The 23,200-nt window shown below is 32.6% G+C and overlaps 1 protein-coding gene across 1 annotated transcript in view; it reads right to left on the bottom strand.

The window, feature by feature from the left end:
* CSMD3 (CUB and Sushi multiple domains 3) overlaps positions 1–23,200 on the bottom strand; it is a 1,577,676-nt gene that overhangs the window by 1,092,262 nt on the left and 462,214 nt on the right. Inside the window, 1 exon segment of the mRNA XM_074266680.1 lies at positions 19,908–20,115. Within this exon segment, the coding sequence (XP_074122781.1) occupies positions 19,908–20,115 (208 nt within the window).

Below are 23,200 nucleotides of genomic sequence, written 5' to 3'. Positions count from 1 at the left end.
ACTCTAATTTATAAGAAATCAAGTCATTTCCCAATTGATAAATGGTCAAAGGATATGAACAGACAATTCTCATATGAAAAAAAATTGAAACTATTTCTAGCCATATGAAAAGATGCTCCAAATAATCATCAATCAGAGAAATGCAAATTAATACAACTCTGAGATACCACTACATACCTGTCAGATTGGCTAGAATGACAGGGGAAGATAATGAGCAATGTTGGAGGGGCTGTGGGAAAAAAGGGACACTGATACATTGTTGGTGGAATTGTAGAATACATCCAGCCATTCTGGAGAGCAATTTGGAACTATGCTCAAAAAGTTATCAAACTGTGCAAACTCTTTGACCCAGCAGTGTTACTGCTGGGCTTATATCCCAAAGAGATTTTAAAGAAGGGAAAGGGACCTGTATGTGCAAGAATGTTTGTGGCAGTCCTCTTTATAGTGGCCAGAAACTGGAAACTAAGTGGATGCCCATCAGTTGGAGAATGGCTGAATAAAATGTGGTATATGAATATTATGGAATATTATTGTTCTGTAAGAAATGACCAGCAGGATAATTTCAGAAAGGCCTGGAGAGACTTATATGAACTGATGCTGAGTGAAATGAGCAGCACCAGGAGATACTATATGATGATCAATTCTGATGGATGTGGCCATCTTCAATAATGAAATGAACCAAATAAATTCCAATAGAGCAATAATGAACTGAACCAGCTACACCCAGAGAAAGAACTCTGAGAGATGACTATGAACCATTATATAGAATTCCTAAAACCTGTATTTTTGTTCTGAATTTTTGTTCACAGGCTAATTGTACACTATTTCAAAGTCCGATTCTTTTTGTAAAGCAAAACAACTGTTTGGACATGTGTACATATATTGTATTTAATTTATACTTTAACATATTTAAATATTTTGTATTGGCCAATCTGCCATCTGGGCAGGGGTAGGGGGAAGGAGGAGAAAAATTAGAACAAAAGCTTTAGCAATTGTCAATGTTATAAAATTACCCAGGCATATATCTGGTAAATAAAAACTATTAATTTAAAAAGTGTGATTACTTTTAAACAGCTTCCATAGGGAAGTAGATTTCTTCCCATTTCCCCTTAAATTCCAACTTTTATCTATTTACCTATTTTTGCTCTAATCTTAAAATCAACTTGATTACTCCTCTATATACATCTTCAGAACTTGAAGAATTAGGTTTCATTTGTGTGTATATTCCTGCCACTGCTACAGATTACAACTCAATAATTTGGACAATGTTCTTTATGCATATTCTGTGACTAAGGGGAAAAATTAAAGAAAGAAATCACTGCTCTGTGGTTAAGCTGTTGAAGTTGTTGACTTACTAGGATGTTTTCCAGATTATAGTCACTTGGGCTATCTTTTTAAGTTTAGTAAAACTATAAAAGTTGTTTTCTGCTACCTATAACCACTTACTGTTATCTCTACTCCTAGTTGAAAATGAAAAATGTCAGTAAATACTTCAATAGATTTTTTTTATAGGTACAAAGAGTTTCTTTGGGAAAACTACATTTAAGAGTAGAGGACTATTTTTGTGTTGTTTTGTTTTTTGGTAACTAAATATAGTAGTGCAAAAGCTTTTTCACTATAGTACAGTGAAGTACAGGATCTGGAATCAGAGGACTTCAGTTCAAATATAGGCTTTTTCACCTATGGAAATTTAGTCAATTTATTTAGTATCTCTAGGCCTATGATAAAGTGATTGGAAAAATAAATTCTGAGATTCTTTTCATCTTTAAATTTATAATCATATCACTTGCTAAGAGTCATAGAGATAGATTACAAACCAGGTTTTCCTGACTACAAGATAATATTGCCTCTCAATTGGTCTTCAAAAAAAATATTTATCTATTACAGATAAATACTTTTGTGTAGACTTCTGAGATTTCATATTAAGGACATAAAATTCATCATTTCTTATACCACAATAGTATTTCATCATGATTATATAACAAAACTTCTTCAGGTACTTCCATAATTGACAGGCATAATCACAATTTCCAGTTCTTTGTCACCATGAAGAAAGCTGCTATAAATATTTTAGAATACACGAGTTCTTTTCTTTTTAAGGGAAAACTTTTTTTTAAATGTTGTTATAGGGGCAGCTAGGTGGCACAGTGAATAAGCACTGGACCTGAGTTCAAATTTGGCCTCAAACACTTAACATGTCCTAGCTGTGTGACCCTGGGCAAGTCACTTAACCTCAATTGCTTTAGGGGAAAAACTATTATAATGGAGACAAAATTACTAGCTCTTCAAAGGTTAGCCATAACTTTTATGAGGCTTACATCTTCTGGAAATAAAATACCTTAATTTAACATCTGTGCTATATTCCAAATCCTGAAACATATTATAAAAAGATTCTACTGTAACTCATGCTGAAATGTTTCTAAATCTTAAAAAAAAAAAAAAAGTAAAGAATTTGGAGAAGATTTGAGAAGAATTTTCTAAATTTTTCATCTTCGTTACAACTCTTTAGATATCTATATTCCATTTGAGCAGATAAGCATTTCAAAACTTCAGTTTCACATTTTATATTATATTTTTGGCTTTGATAATTATCCAGTGGGGAAACAAAGGGGATGATTCAATGCTTTCCCTTTGGTTTTGTTGCTTTGTTTTTCCCCTATGGCTTCTGTCTTGTGCTTCAGAGAATTATGTTTTTGTAAATTTCTCATAGAAAAAAAAATTAAGAGCTTTTCATTTTATCTAAATGGAATTCCCTCCATCAGTAAGAGTAATTTAAGTACCTTTCAAGGTTTCTTCTGTTGGGATTAATCCTCTACCCACTGAATATATCAAGGGCAATGAATCTTTACTTCTTTGACATTTTAGTGTGGGCATAGTCCACATGGAGAATCTTACTGTATAAGACAAAGATACTATATGCGTACTTTCCTCTTTGAAATATAAATAGGTTTTGAATGAATAATTTCTTCTCTAACCAAAATTACATTTTAAAGAGGTCAATTACTTGCTTTAACTTAGCAGACTGCAGGATTCCATTGTCTCAGGTGGGAGTTTTGAAATACAATCCCTGAATGCAATGCAAATGTTGAATATAAGAACTGTAATTTAAAAGGACAATATGAAAGTATGGCTAGGAGGTTACCAACACAGGAATAATTAGAAAGGAGCTTTCAAAAGTGATTTCTCCAACATCATGTGAAATTTCTTATGCCACATTCACTTTCACAGTTGTCAGTACTTAATATTAGGCAGCTAAAAAAAATTCAAGTGTGAACTATTTGGCATCTAAATGGGACTGGATAGGATAGAAATATTTGAAAATGATGATCTAATATGTCTTAGCAATATTTCACTTATGGGCATGTATATATATGTGTGTGCATACATATGTGTATACATGAACAAACATTAAACATTCGCTGGAAATATTATATAGTTTCTTTCTGGATACATACACTATATATTGTCAATTCTGAGCTGCATTTTCACATAGGTTTTCCTTAAGGGAAGAAATTAAAGCACTGCATGGAAAACAATAGGTATATAAATTCCACACTTGTTCTCAAATGAGTTTGTGGGTTTCTTCACGCTTCAGAGAAAAAGGGGATGACTATCAGTCAAGAGACAAGTATATGTCAAGAGGAATGTGTGATGTGATAGAATTCTAAGTAAATAAGAGCTCTACCTAGGTAAATAGTTTATTTATGGACATGGTCCTTTTGTATGACATAGTCTGTAAAAAATCTTAATAAATTTAATAACTAGATTGGGAAAGTTTTGTGTCCATATGAAGTAGACCATCTATAGCTTTATTTCACCCTTTTTCTCAAAAGAAATACTTTTCTCACCTAATACCAAAATAAGGTCACAATGTATATGTGATTTGGGCATAATTATATCATAAATAAATTAGGATAATAGAATAAATTATCTCATTACTTTTACCTGTGAGATGTTTGAGGAAAGAAGAATTTATGACCAAAGAAGAACTAGAGAACATTATGAAAGGTAAAATAGACAACTTTTATTAAATCAACTAAGAATTTTTTTCACAAACAAAACAAACATAAACAAGATTGAAAAGGAAGTACAAATCTGGGGGAAAATCTACCCAGCCAGGATTTCTAATAAAGATCTCATTTCTAAAATATATAAAGAACTGTATCTAATTTATAAGAACAGACACTTCCCCAACTGATAAATGGTCAAAGGCTATGAAGAGACAATTTTCAGATGATAAAATTAAAGCCATCCATAGTTATGTGAAAAAAACATTCTAAATCACTATTGATTAGAGAAATGCAAATTAAAACAACTCTGAGATACTACCCCACACCTCTCAAATTGGCTGACAAAAAAAAAGATAAGATAAATATTGGTGAGGATGTGGGAAAACTGGGACACTAATGCATTGCTCGTGGAGTTGTTAACTGATCCAACCATTCTGGAGGGCAATTTGGAACTATGCCCAAAGGGCTATCAAATTGTGCACTCTTTTTGACCCAGCAGTGACATTACTGGGTCTGTATTCCAAAGAAATCATAAAGGAGGAGAAAAGACAACAGCTCTTTCTGTGGTAATAAAGAATTGGAAAAGAAGTGGATGCCCTCAGTTTCTTGCCTATAAAGTAAGACTAATGATAACATCATAGTGCTTGTGAAGATCAAACAAGTTTCTACATAAAGGTGAAATATGAAACTGTTAGGAAATGATCATTAAAAAGTAAATCCCTTGTTTAGTTTTAATATGCTATCATTCTCTTCATATATACAACAAATTCAGTTCAAGATATCTACACAGAGGAAATCCTAAGCAATCTCAGAGATGAAGAATTCTCAAAATTGGCCCTATGACTTAAATAAGTAACTATAAGTACAATTAGAATCATATATATATATATATATATATATATATATATATATATATATATATATATATATATATATATATATATATATATATATGTGTGTGTGTGTGTGTGTGTGTGTGTGTGTGTGTGTGTGTATATACACACATACAGAGAGAGAGAGAGAGAGAGAGAGAGAGAGAGAGAGAGAGAGAGAGAGAGAGAGAAGGAAGGAGGGATGTAAATAAAGAGATCATAATCTATAAACCTAAGAGATTCCTGCTTGACTACCTTGGGCAAAATGACTTGAAATAGAAGAAGGCACTGTAGGGGTGCCTTGCTATTTAAAATGGGCTTTTATTTATTTTTAATTTCCATAGCCTCTTAAAAGCAGTTGAAAGTGTTTCTTCTCCCCTTGTTTTAGCAATTCCCATCAGGCTCATGTGCTGAACAACTGTGAAAGTCATTATGGCACAATAAATTCTGTGTAGTAAAGAAATCCCAGTAGTGGAACAAATCAACTAGATCGTACCTTCATACAGACAGTGGAGTGGAATGTATATGAGTGCTAAGATTAGAGTAACTCATGTTCAAATCCTATCTCTAACACTTTCTAGATATATTCCATAGGCAACAATATAGGATCCATCTACTAGGAAGAGATGCATGGAATAGTGGTAGAACACTGGATTTGGAAACTGGGAAGTCCTGAGTTTAGAATCATACCTCAGACAATTATCAGCTAGATGACCCAAAGCAATTCATTGTGCCTCAATTTCCTAAACTGTCAAATAAGGTAGTTATAGTTATTGTCTTAAAAGGTCCCTTCTATTTCAAGCTTAAGTTCCTAAATTGATTCTATGAATCTTCTCTGCCCATCATCTTTATTTGGCTAGAACTTATTTATTGCTTCCTTTGTTCATCTGTCTTTTTTAGTACAATTAGATTAAATTTTGAGCTAGCCCACCAAAAAAAAAATTTTTTTCTGCCTAGGCCTATTATGACAAGTCAGAAAAAAAAAAACTTAGAAAATTAGTATCATTGATTTTTATCTTCCACATATAAAGGCATTTAATAATCCCTTATTTAGCCATTCTTTGTCCTTATGCATATTAAATGTGAGTCAGGTGCTGTGCTAGGCATTAGGAATATGATGATAAAAAATGAAACAATTCCTGTCTTCAAAAGGCTTATTGCTTTTTTTTTTTCAAAGGAAACAACATGTAAATAAAAATAAAAAATATAAATTATATTAAAAATTGTTCATGGGAAAATATGTAAAATAATAGACACAGTAGTATATATAACATTATGTCATAACACATTATAGTGACTATCTGGAAGTCATTTATTTATGTGGCAACATCAATTTTACAAAAAACTGCAAGAACTCAAAAAATAATCAGAAATGGTATCAAAGTAATCATAATGGGTGTTATATACTTTATTTATGGGAGTTACTCTAATGCCCCCTCTAATCACTTAATTACTCTTCTTATTGATACAATTCTGACAAATTTGGTTTTCTTTTTCCCTCAGCATATTAGATTAGAAATAGCAGGTAAGAAGGCTAGGGAGTTGGGAGAAGAAAAAGGGAAATGAACTTCTAAGTACAACAATCATCATACCAACAAGTGGCAAATGAGAATCTGACATCAAAAATAGGAAATGGGGGGGGAAATAAAAACATTCATAGTACAAAAGAATAATCATTTCTGGCCATATAAAATAGGAGACAAGCCCTGAAGACATCATTTTAAACAGCACAGTAAAATAATTGATTTTCTTGAAGATAACACTGAGTCATCAAGTATAGATTAAATTATGGTCAGCATGTTCTATTTTAGAAAGCAGGGAGATGTTTGGGAAATATGAATGATTTGCATCATAAATGTAATTTTTAAAATGTTTTGACTATTGAAGAGGTAAACTTTAAATTCTAAGAATATAAAATTATGTAGTTATAGAGTACTTCTAGTGCCTACTCTGCCATGTTATCCTAACATAATCGATAAATGAAGTAAAACAATGCAGTTTTTTTCTTAGAATAAAATGTGTATTTAAAGTTAAGTTTTCTTATCTATCATAGAGCCTTATTATTCAAAAATACCCATAAATCTGCTAATGTAGATTAATATTTGACAATTAAGAATTATCATCTCTTTTTGTCAAATGGTAAATTAAGAGAAGAAAATGTAAAGGTTAATATGATCCTTTCATTCAGTAATGAGAAAAAAAAAAAGGTCCATAGAAGTGAAGACAATAGAAGATAGTGGCAGAAGCCAAAAATTGATGTCAGGTACTCTGCCTCCAGACTCAACATCACTTAGCACAACTCCTGGTGCCACATAGCAAATGCTTAACAAATGCTGGAGAATTGTCCACTTTTACCAAACTCTCCCCATATAGACTGAAAGATAGAGGGTAATTTTTTTAAATTATTCTATACACTCTTTGGATATGAAATATCATCTCAGTAAATGAAAATTTGAAGACCAAATTACTTATAGATGAATGTAACTTCAATAGATTTTCTACATTCTATTACACAGCAAATCAATTTTTTTAGCATTTATAATTTCAGTTATGTAATGTCATTAGAAAAGTCATTTTAAAATATTTCCATGGCAATCAATTACAGTTGGCATTGTTGAGTACAGACTAGAAAGTTGGCCTCAGAGTCAGGAAAGAAATAAATTTAAGTAACACCTCTGACTCTTACTGGCAAGTGAGTTAGTGTGACCCTAACCCAGGTAACTAAGACTCACCACATAAAATGTTAATGCTAATTAGTTGAAGGAGCTTCCTCATTAGGAGCTAATCTGATTTATGAAATCAGACAGATAAATGAATGGGTGATAAACCAGATGCATAGAAAAATAAGTTAATTAATAAGTAAATCTATCATCATTATTATTAGCTAGTGATATTTATTGAAGACACATGTAAAGAAATTTTCCTCTATTTGCATGTATTTTATCTCATACTGAATGATCTAACATTCCTCTGTTTTATAAGCAGAAAAAGGAACAAGTTCTGATATAAATATTTACCATACCTTTCAAATAGGCACTAGAACAACTAAAGCCCTCTGATTTTTTTTTCTTCTGATAGAGAACAAAAAAGTGAGATATAAGTCAAGATGCACAGCATAGCCTTGGAGAGAAAATAGAGGGGAAAATGACTTGTGGGAATAAATGTTTCTGATGGAATTGAGTTAAACTGCTCTTTCTTTAAATTGATAAGAAAATAGATTATTTTTTACTAAGTCTAAATTTATTTTGAGAAAATACCCTTGCAAATATAGAGAAGACACCTTTTGGGGAGAAGATTCCAAGAAGATGTCACAGTAGGTCAGAAAACTTTTGATTCTCTAAATTTCCAAAGGAAAATAAAAGAACACCTCAGGGTAACAGAAATAAACATAGGATAAAGCAATCATCCTCCCAAAATTATTTGAGAAGATCCCAGGAAATACTGGATTACTGGCACAGAAATTTGACCTGAATGAAGTATAAACACCTCCAGACCGATTTTGCAAAATCAACAAACATGTCTTTGGAATAGCTGGATTGAGAGGCAGCCTCAGTATTAGAAACTTTCATTTTGCAAACAGTGTGAATATCTGACAGCTGAAGAGGAGAAACTGGAGGGCCTTTTACTTTTGAAGGATATCAACCAAGCACAGCTGTGCTAACTAGATAGAAAATGGACTGTGATTCTTGAAGAAGGAACTAGGATACACCTGGTGAGTGAAGTGGCAGAGATTGAGAATCCACACAAAATAATTCCTGGAAGAACTTTAAAAGGACTTTAAACATCAAATAAGAGAGATTGAAGAAAAAGCAGAAAAAGCAATACAAGAACAATTTTAAAATTATGAAAAAAATATGAAGATAATGGAATATTATTGTTCTACTTAAAAATGATAAGCAAGCTGATTATATAAAAGCCTGAGAGATTTACATTAACTGATGCTGAGCAAAACAAGGAGTACCAGGAATACATTGTACACAATAATAGCAAGAATTTATTGCTCTTCTATGTGACTTGGCTCTTCTCAATGATTCAGCAATTCCTGCAGCAACAACAGCTAGAGGAGTTCTAAAACCAGAGGTGGTGAGGGATTGTGCAAGTGGTTAGAAAGAGTTTACAGAGGACCCTTTGCTGACACTGTGTACATCTGGCACTGATTGACAACTTTATTATTCACATGCAATTCAGAAAAAGCACTAGGGGTAAGATATAAGGGACCAGGGCTTGAGTAACAGTTATAAGGCAAAGATAATGCTAATGCTTGTGGCTGCAGGGAAGCAGGCATCCTTACCTGTTAAAAACCATAACAAATCAAAAGAACGGAGACCCTACATTCCCCAGGATTTCACTATATTAGAAGCACCAAAAACCTCTAGAACAAGCTCTGAAAACAGCAATATGAAAAAGCATAAAGCTTGGAACAGTGACATCCCATCCACACGTGAACAAACCCTAACTTTAACATAAAATTCAAAGCCAAGAAACAGGTTGGAAAAATGAGTGAACAGTAAAAATATTAACTTTTCTAAAATAGTGGATATCCTTCATTTTCCAAAAAGACTAATGTCTTCACTTACAGGTGAATTGGAAAGTGGGGCAGAATTACACAAGATCATCAGCCTCATTCTCTCTTCCAGAGTCATAAAAATCCAGTGAGTGACAAGACAAAAGTCAAGATGATTGTCGGGGCACTTATATTTTGGTCAGAAACTGAAGATGCCAAGATCATCCACTGCATCTCAAGCCATCATCAGTCAGCCAAATTCAGAAAGATAAGAGGTATCAGAGCTTGAATTTAAACTTGAGTATTTTATCTCCAAATGCAGTATTATTTTTACTCCATCCTATTGCTTCTGTAGAATTTATGAATTTTTGAGAAAGAAAATAGACAGTATTATGTTAGTTTTGCCTTAAAATCAGTAATACCTGCACTCATATTCCATTTCAGATGCCACTTTTAGGTTCCTCATCTATAAAAAGGATTTAATAATGATATTTCTCTCACAGGTTGTTGTAAAAATTAGTGAAATAATCTGTGAAAAAAAATTTCACAAATTTAAACACTATATTACTGGTAGCAAATATTGTTGTCAAGATCCATTCTAAAATATAATGCTTAGAGCTGACCATATTACTAGAAATATGATCAGCTCATACACAGTATAGTGACAGAAGAAAATATGGACAGTATACCTGAAAATAGTTTTGGTCATATCTTATAATCATTTACACTTGTCTAAAAATGAGTAAAGCTTTCTGTGTCTAAACTTCCTCATATTTAGGATCTTAGTCCAAGCACTTATGATTAGCAAAGTAGTGAATGGGGGAAAGAGTTAAGATGTTGAAATGGGGGAAAGAGTTAAGATGTTGAAATAGAGGCAAGAATTCAGGAGAATATTTCTAACATTCTCCTCCAAAACAACGTTAAAATAATTCATCAAATATTTTTTGGAGTGACATAACCAAATATATCAAGATTAAAAAAAAAATTATGGCCAAGATCACTAAGGATGTAAACATGAGAGTTCTGTTGATACCAGATTATGGTATAGCTTTCGGAATATAGTCCAGAGGTGGTAAGGATGCCAGAGAACTGTAAGAAAGAAGTTAAGGAAAACCTTGAGCTGACACACAGGACCTGATGCATTATGACAATTTTTTTGCCCACAGTTCTGACTCACATTTCCAGTCAGGGAAAAGTTCTTGTATTTTCATAAAAGAACAAGGGCCATGGTTTGAACATAAAGTTCATGCTCAAGAAACAGACTAGAAAAAAATGAGAAAAAAAAAACTGACCATGAAAAACTACTGTGGTAGCAGGGAAGATCAACACAAACTCAGAGAAAAATAACACCATGAAAACAGCCATAAGCAAAACTTCAAAGGAAAATGTTAATTACATACAAGGCCCAAGGGATTACTAGAATAATTAAAGAAAAAAAGTGGTAGGGGGAAAAACTGGGAAAAAGAAATGTGAGGGATTCAAGAAAATTGTGAAACTAGAATTAACAGCTTGGTAAAAGAGGCATAAATATACTGAAGAAAATCAGTGCCTTAAAAAGCAGAAATGAACAAATGGGTAAATAATATAAATAGGGAAAGATCACTAAAAAAATAAAAATAGGCAAGTGAAAGCTAATGATTCCATGAGAGTCAAGAAATAATGAAACAAATTCAAAAGAATGAAAAAATTGTAGATAATGTGAAATATCTCATCAGAAAAATAAATGAACTGGAAAACAGAGTGAGGAATATAATTTAACAATTAATAGACAATCTGAAAACCAAAATAAAAATAAAAGAACCCTGACATCACATTTAAAGAAATTATATGGGAAAAAACTCTGATGTCTTAAATTAATATGGTGGAGTAAAAACTGAGAGAAGAAACAGATCACTTCCTGAAAGAAAATCCAAAATGAAAACTCTCAAAAATGTTGTAGCCAAACTCCAGAACTCTCAGGTTAAATAGAAAATACTGACATCAGCTAGAAATAAACATTTCAAATATTTTGAAGCAATAATCATACATAGGGATTTTACACATTGAAGAAAAGGAGAACTTAGATTATAAAAGGATTTAGGATTATAACCAAGAATAAACTATCCTGCAAAACTGATTATAATCCTTCAAGGGAATAATGGTTATTTAATGAAATAAGGAACTTTCCAGCATTATCAGTTAAAAAGAGCAGACATTCAAATACAATATTCAAAAGAATATTAAAAAGGTGAGTATAAAGAGAAATCATATCACAAGGGTCTTAAGTTAAAACTTTATATTCTTATATGGAAAAATAATTTTCATCTCTCTCTCTATCTATCTATCATCATCATCTACCTATTTACATCTGTATATATAATTTCTAAGAACAATATCATTTAGAGGACAGTTGTTAGAAGGGGTTTACCTAAACAGAGGACATAAATGTGAGTTGATTATTTTGGGATGAGCTAAAAAAACCCCAAGAGTGAGAAAAGGGATTCACAGAGAGGAGAGGAATGAGAAAGGAAAAATGGGGGAAATCTAAATTCCCTAATTCATGTCAAAAATGCATATAAGAATGAGTTTTTACTGTAGAAAGAGAAAGTAAGGGTAGGGTATCATTGAATGATAATCACTTTCTTTGGTATTGGTTCAAAGAATTTATACACATATGTATATACACAAAAATATTTTCATCAAGTATAGAAACAGAAATAGAAAAAAAAACAGAAAAGTAAATGAGAGAAATAGGGGAAGAGTGAAGATAAAAGGGATGAAAGAATAAGGGAGGCACTGATGAGAAGCAAAACAGATTTTTGAGAAGGAACTTGATTAAAAGAGAGAAAGATAAACATAGTAATTATAACTGTGAATTTCAATGGGATGAGCTTACTTGTAAGGTGGATAGAGACAGAAAAGATTAGAAACCAGAATCCAAAAATACGCTGTCTATAAGAGATATACTTGAAACAAAAAGACATGCACAGAGTTAAAATAAAGGGCTAGAAAAGAATTTAATAGAACTTCTTGCTACCTTATTATTCTCCAAAAGGAAAAAAAAATGTCAAAATAAAATGAAATTTTCAAAAATTTCAGTCCCTTGGACATTGGCTCCAAAGTATATAATTCAAATAGGGTCTTAAGGCTAATTTATACAACGTTGCTATTTGCTTTTTATTCTAAGTAACATTGATATAGCTTAATAATGATTTCATGCCATTTACATTTTATTCAAGAGATAGCATGAAATAGTTAATGGATATCTTGGCTTGTTGTCAGGATGACCTGAGTTCAGAGTCTACTTCTGATACTTAGCTAGCTGTGGAAACATTGATATATTAGTTAGTTTCTGTAAACTTGAGGAAACTTTTTCATCTTTTAAGTTACAGATAGGTTGAAAAATCATGATCTGAAATATTCATAGCAGAGGAATTTCTCAGTTTGTGAGTTCATAAGCTGATGACATTACAAATATTTCTAGTATTTATATATTTGGTATTTATTTATGAAATGCTAAGATATAAAGTCCTTTTTTTTGATCAAACATAGGAAATCCAATGCTTGACTATTCAATCCTGATAAAAGGAATTCAACTTCAATCACTCTTCCAAACAAATATTATATATTAAACATTTATATACCTTAAAATCTTGAATTTAATTTTTCAAATCTACTTTTCCTAGAACAGAATGGTATTTTTTTCTTAAACCACTGTATCAATCTATTTAACAAAAGTGATTGGCATTCCCAGAAGAATGTTCCCTAAAATTGTTCCTTTAAATTGGCAATTATTCAATTAGCATTTTAATGTGTTATTTTATTTAATGGTTCATTAATATATTAATATAAGTGACTCAGCTCATATAATGAGTGATATGCCATTTAAGGGTATTCAAAGAAAATGATGGTTGAGTGGGGAGGGAAAAATTGTTACCTTTTCATTCTATAATTTCCATATTAACTTTAATTCTGAATCAAGACAGCAAGGAACCTGAATAAAGAAGTTAACACTTTACTTACCTCAATGAAATTATAAAAAAAAAAAAAAAAAAACTTTAAAAGAAAGATTATATTTAACATAGTTCAAATCCATCTATTGAATAACTTTAACTAAATTTAAATTTAGTAACTATATAAACTAATTGTCATAGAGATACAGATATTTCTATAGTTTATCACTATATAATTTCTATGACTACCATCATTATCAGCAGCAGCAGCAGCATTAGATATCTCCCTATGAAATAGTGAAGAATTATAGCTCTGATTTATCTGACAAATACTGTGTGCCAGGCACTGAGCTAATCCTATGGCACAATGATAAAAATGCAACAACATCTATTCTTAAGGAGCTTACATTCAACCTTTTATGAAGGATAAACACAAAGTAAATATAAGATAGTAAAAATGTTAATTAGTGGAAAAGGGTATTAATAATTGAGAGAAGTTAGGAAAAATATCTTCCTGAAAGTTGTGCTTGAACTTCTGAGAAAGGAAAGCATTCTCCAAATTGGGGAGAACTAATAAAAAACAGAGTGACCTGTGGAACAGAATGAAGACCTGAGTCTCTGGACCTTAATGTGTGTAAAAGAAAGTGATGAATAATGAGGACAGAAAGACAAGGTGGGCAAAGTAGTAAAGATTTTTAAAACAAACACAAATTAATTCATATTTTATTCTAGAAGCAATAGGGAAATACTGGGTTTTATTTATGAAGGAAACTTTCGTGGGCAGATCTATGCTTAAGTAAAGTTACTTTTGGGGGGGGGGGGCTTAATGAGGCTGGAGGTGAATGGAAGATGGATTTGAGTAAAAAGATACAGGAGGAAAGTAGACCAGTTAAGAGTTTTGCAATAATTCAGGTAAAAGGTCATTTGAGGGTCTGAATTATTTAACATTAACAGAAATAGCAAGATTTGAAGCTGATTGGCAATGCAAAGGAGGTAGAGTAAGATATTGAGGGTTAGAAATGTAAAAAAACTGGAAAAAATTTGGTTCCATGGACAAAAATAAGTATGCTTGGTATAAAATGTTTTTTTTTAAATTTTAATAAAATTATTTCAGTATCAGATACTGCTATAAAAATTTCTACATTCATTTGCTTCAATAGAAAATCCATTATGGTTGTTCATTAATTATATTAATCAAAACATTTATAATAATTATTTATTAGTTTTCATCATTAATTATAAACATGTCTAATGATTATCAAGACTTTAATTAAATTATATGATAGAAGTTTTCATCCAGAATATTGTATGTGGACATTTAACGGGGGCGGAGCCAAGATGGCGGAGAAGAAACACACGACTCAGTGAACGTCCTCACTCCCTCACAACCAATTAGATAAATTAAGTCTCAAAATCAGCTCAGGACTGATAGATACCACAAGGACTGGAAGCACGACTTACCAGCTGAAGAGAATCTGGAGTTTCAACAGGAAAGGTCAGTTCTCAGGGGAGGAATAAGAAAGACCAGCACAGACGGTGGGGTAGGGGCACACTGCGCCCATTGCGCTGGGAAGGGCTCTGGGATCAGAGAAGCCACTGAGGTAAAGGAATCTGGCACAGGCTGTTAGCTCTTCTCTGCTAATTATTTAGCAGTTCAGAAGAGAAAGCCAAAATATTTTAAAACTCAGATTAGATTTTCCCCGATCCTGGGGGGTGACTCAGCAAATCTCTTGGCACCAGGGGGTGTGGCCACAGCTACCTCCTGAGAATAGTTAAGAGACTGACAAGTGGGTGGATATGGCCCAAGGCAACACACACTGCCTAGCTTAGCTGGAGGGAGTGGAACTCAGCTCCAGGAAGTCCCAGAGAAGCGGAACCTTTGAACTAGGGACCGCGGTTTCTGGCAGACACTTCCAGTTTGAGCGCAGGGGCTTCTCACGTCACCTGCTGCAGACATTCACTCCCCACCCGGACACATAGGCTGGGCTTCCTGCAGTCTTCACTATTCTACGCCCTCGAAGCGCAGTAGTGCTAATCACCTCTGAGGCACCTCCAGGGAGGGGGTGGGGAACTCTCTCCCAGAGCTCTATCTTAGCTCCGGCGCAGGGGCCGCTGCATCCATCCGGTCTGGGAGGAAGCTGGTAAAGAAGTAAATAATTTCCTACCCCAGGGACAGACCCCAAAACATTTTTTAAGTATGAGCAAAAAAGCTAGAAAAACTATAGATTCCTTCTATACAGAGAAAGAGTGGGTATCCAACCCCGAGGAAGTTAACAGCAAAGATTCAGAAGATAACAACTTAAAGGGGAACGACCCCTGCCCCCCATCACATAACTCTCTCCTAGAAGAAGCTCTTTAAAAATTGAGGGAGATTGAAGAAAAATGGGGAAAAGAAAGGGAAGTTATGATAGAGAATAACAACGTCCTGAAATTGGAGTTGGAAAAAATAAAGAATTCACAGGAGATGCAGGGAAACAAAATTAGTGAATTAGAAAAGGTTAAAAAAACACAGGAAAGTAGGATTTCTGAATTGGAAAAGATAAAAAAGTCTCAAGAAAATAGAATTTCTGAATTGGAAAAAGAAAATAATTCTCAAAAAAAAAATTAGGGAAATGGAAAAAAATTCAATAGAGCAAAATAATTCATTTAAAAACGAAATTGGGCATTTACAAAAAGAACTAAAAACTGTGAAAGAAGAAAATAACTCCTTAAAAGTCAGGATGGAACAAATAGAAATGAATGATTCACAGAGAACCCAAGAATCAGTCAAACAAAACAAAAAAAATGAGAAGCTGGAGAACAACGTCAAATACTTACTGGGAAAATCTATAGACCTGGAAAATAGATCTAGGAGAGATAATTTGCTGATCATTGGACTTCCAGAAAACTATGACCAAAAAAAGAGCCTAGATTCTATTTTACAGGAAATTATCAAAGAGAACTGTCCAGAGATAATAGAAACAGAAGGGAAAGTAGATGTGGAAAGAATTCATCGAACTCCTTCTGAAATAGACCCTAAAAAAAGAACACCACGGAATATTGTGGCTAAGCTGCAGAATTACCACACAAAGGAGAAAATCCTGCAAGCAGCTAGAAAAAAACAATTTAAATACCAAGGTGCCACAATAAGGGTCACCCAAGATCTGGCTGCCTCCACATTAAAAGATAGAAGGGCCTGGAACCTGATATTCCGTAAGGCAAAAGATCAAGGACTGCAACCAAGAATGAACTACCCAGCTAAGTTTAGCATCTTTTTCCATGGAAGAAGATGGTCATTCAATGAAACAGAGGAATTCTATATGTTTCTAAGAAAAAAACCAGACTTAAACAAAAAATTTGATCTACATCCACAAGACTGAAGAGAAACAGAAAAAGGTACACAGAACCCTTGAGAACTGTAACTCTGTTGTGGGTATATAAAAAATACTCAAGGATAATTTGATTTTACTGATATAAAAGAATAAAAGGGGGGTGTAGTAAAGGGAAGGAGTGATAAAAAGAGGGAAACTACATCCCAGGAAGAGACATAGAAAATACACCATATCTGAGGGAACTTAGTGAGGGGGAGAATCATTGTGTGAATCTTACTCTCATCAGAAGAGGCTCAAAGAGTAAATAATTAACATATTTGTTTTTCAGAGAATTTTCTCTCGCCTCATTAAAAGGGGGGAGAGGAAAAGGGAAAAGGAAAAGGAGAATAAGTGAAGGGACTTGGAGGGAGGGGGGAGGGATTCTAAAAAAAAAAAAAAAAAAAAAAAAAAAAAAAAAGAATATTGTATGTGTAGGACAGAAGTTTCTAAACTAGTCAATTAAGAATACGAAATAAAGGTAAAGAAAATAAATTTTAAGCATTCAGATGTCATCTAAAATGCTCTAGGAATATGTTTTCCAGCTCCCACCTTTGAAATAAAATAGAGTTAAAAATAATGAGTTAATCATTGCATTATTAAGGAATTATAGTGTGTCGGTACCTAAATCATTAGTAAATTCATTTAGGAAAGTTATATAACTAACCCACACAAATCATCAGCATTTCTATATATTTCTGACAAAGTCCATCAGTAAAAGGTAAAATAAGAAATTCTATTCAAATAATAATATCTATTCAAATAATAAAATTCAAATAATAAAATACTTTGGGATCTACCTCCCAAGAGAAACCCAAGAACTATACAACATTCTCCTCACAAAGATAAAGTCAGATCTAAACAATTGGAAAAATATCAGTTGTTCATGGCTAGGCAGAGTGAATGTAATAAAAATGACAATTCTGCTTAATTTGTTATACTTGTTCTATGCCATACCAATCAAACTTCCAAAACATTATTTTATAGAAGTAGAAAAAAATAGCAAAATTCATCTGGAAAAACAAAAGGTCAAGAATACCAAGGGAATTAATGAAAAAATACAAAGGATGGTGGTTTAGCATACCATACTTATAACTATATTATACAGCAGCAGTTATCAAAACCATTTGGTACTGGCTAAGAAATAGATTGGTGGATAAGTAAAATTGATTAGATACACTTGACACAATCATTAAAGCCTATAGCAATCTAGTATTTGATAAATCCCCAAACTCCAGCTTCTGGAATAAGAACTCACTATTTGACAAAAAATTTTGGGAACACTGGAAAATAATATCAGAAATTTGGAATAGACCTACATCTCACTCCCCATACCAAAAAAAGATCAAAATGGATACATGATTGGTGCCTAAAGAAGGATACCATAAACAAATTAGAAAAACAAGGGACAATTTACCTATCAAATCCTTGGAGAAGAGAGGAGTTTATGACCAAAGAAGGTCATAACATTATAAAAGGCAAAATGTACAATTTTGATTACATTAAATTTAAAAGGTTTTGCAGAAATAAAACTAACCAAAAAAAATTAAAAGGGAAGTACAAGGTTGGGAAAAAAAACTTTCCCAGTCAAGATTTCTGATAGAGGTCTCATTTTTAAAATATATGAACAACTGTATCAAATTTATAAGAATACAAATCATTCCCCAATTAATTTTGGTCAAAGGATGAACAGACAATTTTCAGATGTAGAAATTAAAGCCATCTATAGTTATATATAAAATGTTCTAAATCACTATTGAGAGAAATGCAAATTAAAACAACTCAGAGTTAGTATCTCACTCCTCTCAGATTGGCTAAGATAACAAAAAAAGATAATGATAAATGTTGGAGGGGATGTGGGGAAATTGGCATACTAATGCATTGTTGGCGGAATTAGGAAATGATCCAATCATTCTGGAGAGCAATCTGGAACTATGCCCAAAGAGCTCTAAAACTATGCATACCCTTTGACCCAGTAGTCACACTACTAGGTCTGTCTCCCAAAGAAATCATTAAGGAAGGAAAAGGCCCCACATGTGCAAAAAATGTTTGTGAAAGCTCTTTTAATGGTAGCAAAGAATTGGAAAATTAGTGGATGCCTATCAATTGGGGAATAGCTGAATAAATTGTAGTATATAGATATAATGGAATATTATTGTTCTATAAAAAATGATCAGGCTGATTTTAGAAAGGCCTGGAATGATTTACATGAACTGATTCTGAGATAAACAAGCAAAACTAGGAATATCAATAACAGCAAGAATGTGTGATGATCAACTATGAAAGACTTGATTCTTCTCAATGATTCAGTGATCCAAAGCAATCCCAATCGACTTTGGACAGAACATGTCTTTTGCATCCAGAAAAAGAACTAAGGAGACTGTAAATGAACACGTGCTATATTCACTTCTTTTTTCTATTTTTTATATCTCTCCCCTGTTTTTTTCCTTTTCCTCTGACTTTCTCTTCCAATATGAGTCATAAAGCAATGTGTATTAAAAATAAACTTACTAAAATAAAAAAGAAAGTTATAAAACTTATATATAACTATATATTTTCATCCTAAAATTCATGAAAGAAAACATGTCATGAGTGTGCTATGATTCTATCTTGTCTCCCAAACAAATGTAATATTATTCTTCCCCTATGCATCTGCTTTGGCTTTATGATCAGTGAACATATATAAAGTGTCTACTCTACTCCAGGCACTGATCTAAGTGCTAGGGATATAAAAAGAGATAAAAATAGAATCCCCACCCTCTAGGAGCTTACAATTTAATTACACAAAGAATAATGACTGAGATTATGTTTACATAGATTAATTAGGATAAAATTGTTGTATAATCAGTCTGATGTGAACATTTGTGTGGAACAACTTCTACAGAGTTTTATCATGCTTCCGTTGAAAAAGGATTAAAGGTGATGAATACAAGCACTTATAATCAGAACCATGTCTGTCATTGCACACATAATTATGGTTTCTTTAAGTGTTTAAAACCAGTAGAGAGGTATATATTTGTTTTTTACATTCTTTGTAGGAATGAGACTAGTTTTAGGCCTAATTCCTCACTCATATCATTGTGTTCCATCAGTTATCATTAATAATGTTTCAAGAATCATGGCAGCTAGAATCATGACCATTAGTTCCTTTATAGCTACTCACTGCCATTGTACTAATACTCCCATCACTGACCTTTCTTGTGCTTTGTATGAATATCAATTACCAGCCAGTATTTACTTACCATATCGTTGGTGGCTCAGAACCTTCTATTTCCAAGTAATCATATTTCTCTTCCATTTGAAAATCTGTAAATATGAGTGAAATGGTGTCCCCTGGCTCAGCCACAATTGTCCATGTGCAGTCAGCATTGTTATGATATTCATTAGGAAAACTAGGACTGGAAATTATACCACTGGATCCTCTCATTGTGCCTCCACAGGCATCTTCAGCTGTTAAAAACAATGAAAAGATGTTTACTTAGAAGTATGTTATATGAAACACAATCAAAGCAAACCCTCCTTAACATTTTCAGATAAACAGTCAAAAGACTGGGATACCTAAGGGTACTACAGTATTACATTCATAAGAAAAGTGAAGTCTGAGCCATTTATAAGAAATTTGAAAACACAGTTTAAAAAAAATCCAGCGATTACAAGTAATTCTATAGCTATTTTTAAAATTAGCCATGGAAATGAAAATGGGTAAAAGTTCTAAAAGTAATCAAGTCATTAAAATACATACACACACACAAACACAAAAATAGATTAAAACAGTGCCTTTTTCTGAAAGCTAAAATTAGAGATATTTTGCAACTTTATTTGTATAGGAAGAGAAATACATACATTTATAAACTGTCAATTCCATCCAAGAAGCATTCAACAATAGCTAGCATTTATATACAGTTTTAACAATTGTAAAGCATTTTACAAATATTACCTTATTTTATTCTTACAACACCTTAAGATGTGTATGCCATTATTATTTTTACTTTACTGAGTTCTAAAGGAAACAGATTGAGATTGTGAGTTGCCATAGTCATTCACCTAATTAAGTATCTAAGGTAGGATACAAATTCAGATTTTTTTTCCAGGTATTTTCCTATCTACTTTGCCACTTAGTTGCATCTGAATAAGTGACTTACTCTGTATAAAATGTCATGCAAAGAATTTGGAGTAAAAAGACAAACAGGAAATCCTCCACCTTTAAGATAAAAAGTTATACTTTCACTGGAAGAACAATCAGGCATAATATCTGAAACATTGACCTTGGTCAGGAAGCACTAGATTTAAAGACTGCTTCAGTCAAACAGATTGTGAAATATGAAGTCCCAGCTTGTTTAACTTCTTTCCTCATCTGTAAATTGGGCTTAAAAATAGTAGTTCTTTCAAGAGTTGTGAGGAAAAGATTTAATTCATACATACATAATACATACATATCTATACCTATACATATATATGTTCATACATAAAATTTATATATGTGAACATATATAAAATTTAATATACACATATAAATAAATATACTCATATGCAAACTTGAAAGTGCTTCATAAATGTTAGCTAATATAACATCATTATCATCATCAATGATATTATTGATTCAAAACTAGACTTTAGTGTTCATCTAGTCCAAAGGTTTCAAATAATTGACTACATTGAGGTCAGCAAAACTCTCAAGTTCAATCTAACTACAATAAGATCAAATTCATAAATATTTAACAAAACAATAACACATTAGAACATATATAATATTAATGTAATTTTTCTAAGTCTACAGGTTTTATTTCTCCCATTTCTATTCGAGTGACGCTACCATTCTAAACTAATCCTTGAATTTTGTAGATGAAGAAACTTAAACATAGAAAAATGAAGTCACTTTCAAAGATAACATAGGTATCAATAGAAAAAAAAAAAAAAAAGATGATTTGAACATAGTTTATTTGGCTCCAACACAATTTCCAGTATTTGAGAGCATAAAACTGCTGCTCAACATACTTATACTTGTGGCTTCAATTATATATATATATATATATATATATATATATATATATATATATATATATATATATATATATATATATCATTATGTATCCTCTTATTATGTATCACTTTCTTCCTGTGGACATTTAAAGATACTCAAATCTCCCATACACTGAAAAAAGCCAACATTACACCCTATCAGCTTTTCAAGCTATCATCCTAAATGTCCTTTCCTTAAATCTTTCAACACTTCACTCTGTCTGGACACATTTCCATACAGATGTGATAATCTTACTTTTCTACTCAATTGCTTCTTATTTCTGGGATAAAATGTAAACTGCTTTGTTTAATTTTTAAAGACCTTCAAAAACTGACCTCAATCTATTTTGCCTATTTCATTGGGTTTAACTCCCTCTTCAATATTGTAATCCTTCCTCACTAACCTTCTCTCTGATCTTCAAATAGAATATTGTATTTTCTATATAAATTCAGTTTCAATGACTTTTTTCCTATGCCTGGTGTATACCCTCCTTACTTCTGCTTCATAGAATGTCATTCTTTCTTTGAGAAAGGCCAAGCACTATCTTCTTCAAGAATGTTTTCCTGATCTCTCTAACTTCTAGTGTCTTGCTTCTCAAACTACCTACTGTGTAGGTATGTAATATGTGTGCTGTATATATCTTATATGCACTTTTCTCTCACCTTAGAATGTGAGTACCTTGCAAATAATGATTGTTTCATTCTATATAGTGATTTTCTCAGAACCTAGGATGGTATCTAGCACATAGAGTCTCTTGATAATTATTTGTTGACTAATATATACAGATATAGACCATTCCCACTTTAGGTAAGGGACTGTTTCTCAAACCTCTTTGTAAAGTGATTTTTTACTTAATGAGAATTTGCTTATGAATAAGTTAGGGAAGGAAGCAAAGAGAAGGGGATCTGAACAAAGAAGATTCTGTATTGTTGGGTGGGAGACAAATAAGTCATAGTAGCAGGAGGCACACATGCACTGGGGCCCACCAAGTCAGGGTCTGGAAGGAAGAGAGAAGAGGAAGGTATCCAGACATAGACACAGAAAGGATGGAAAAAGTCAGAAGAGTACTAGTAACAGGTGAGACTGGACACATCAAGACTAGATTGCTGGATAGATACTCAGGGCCAGACAGGAGAGGATGTGTGGAACCCAAGCAAAAGTGTCCTCTCAACCTAGAGGTTTCTACATTAGCATCTCTATATTTATCTGTTCTTCTACTTTCACTTGGAAGGTTTTAAAGTGTATTTTTTGTTGTTTTTTACATGTTTTGATGAGATACTGGGAAGCTACAGTGAAATGGCAGAAAGAAATTACATATAACTATACTGTAACATGGTTGTTTTACTGGAATGCTGTTTTATTTCAGAATTCTTTGTGTGGAGTCATGAAGTAAAGTAAGAACTGTCTGTAATTAAATAAAAAGTATATGCACAATAAATACAACGTACTATTTGAGTAAACAAAGTACTCTGGGCCAGTTCAAATTTCAATGACTGTCAAAATATTTTTTTCTGA

This window comes from Sminthopsis crassicaudata, chromosome 1, assembly GCF_048593235.1.
Source record: "Sminthopsis crassicaudata isolate SCR6 chromosome 1, ASM4859323v1, whole genome shotgun sequence".
Lineage (NCBI taxonomy): Eukaryota > Metazoa > Chordata > Mammalia > Dasyuromorphia > Dasyuridae > Sminthopsis > Sminthopsis crassicaudata.
This window is presented reverse-complemented; position numbering and strand designations above follow the sequence as displayed.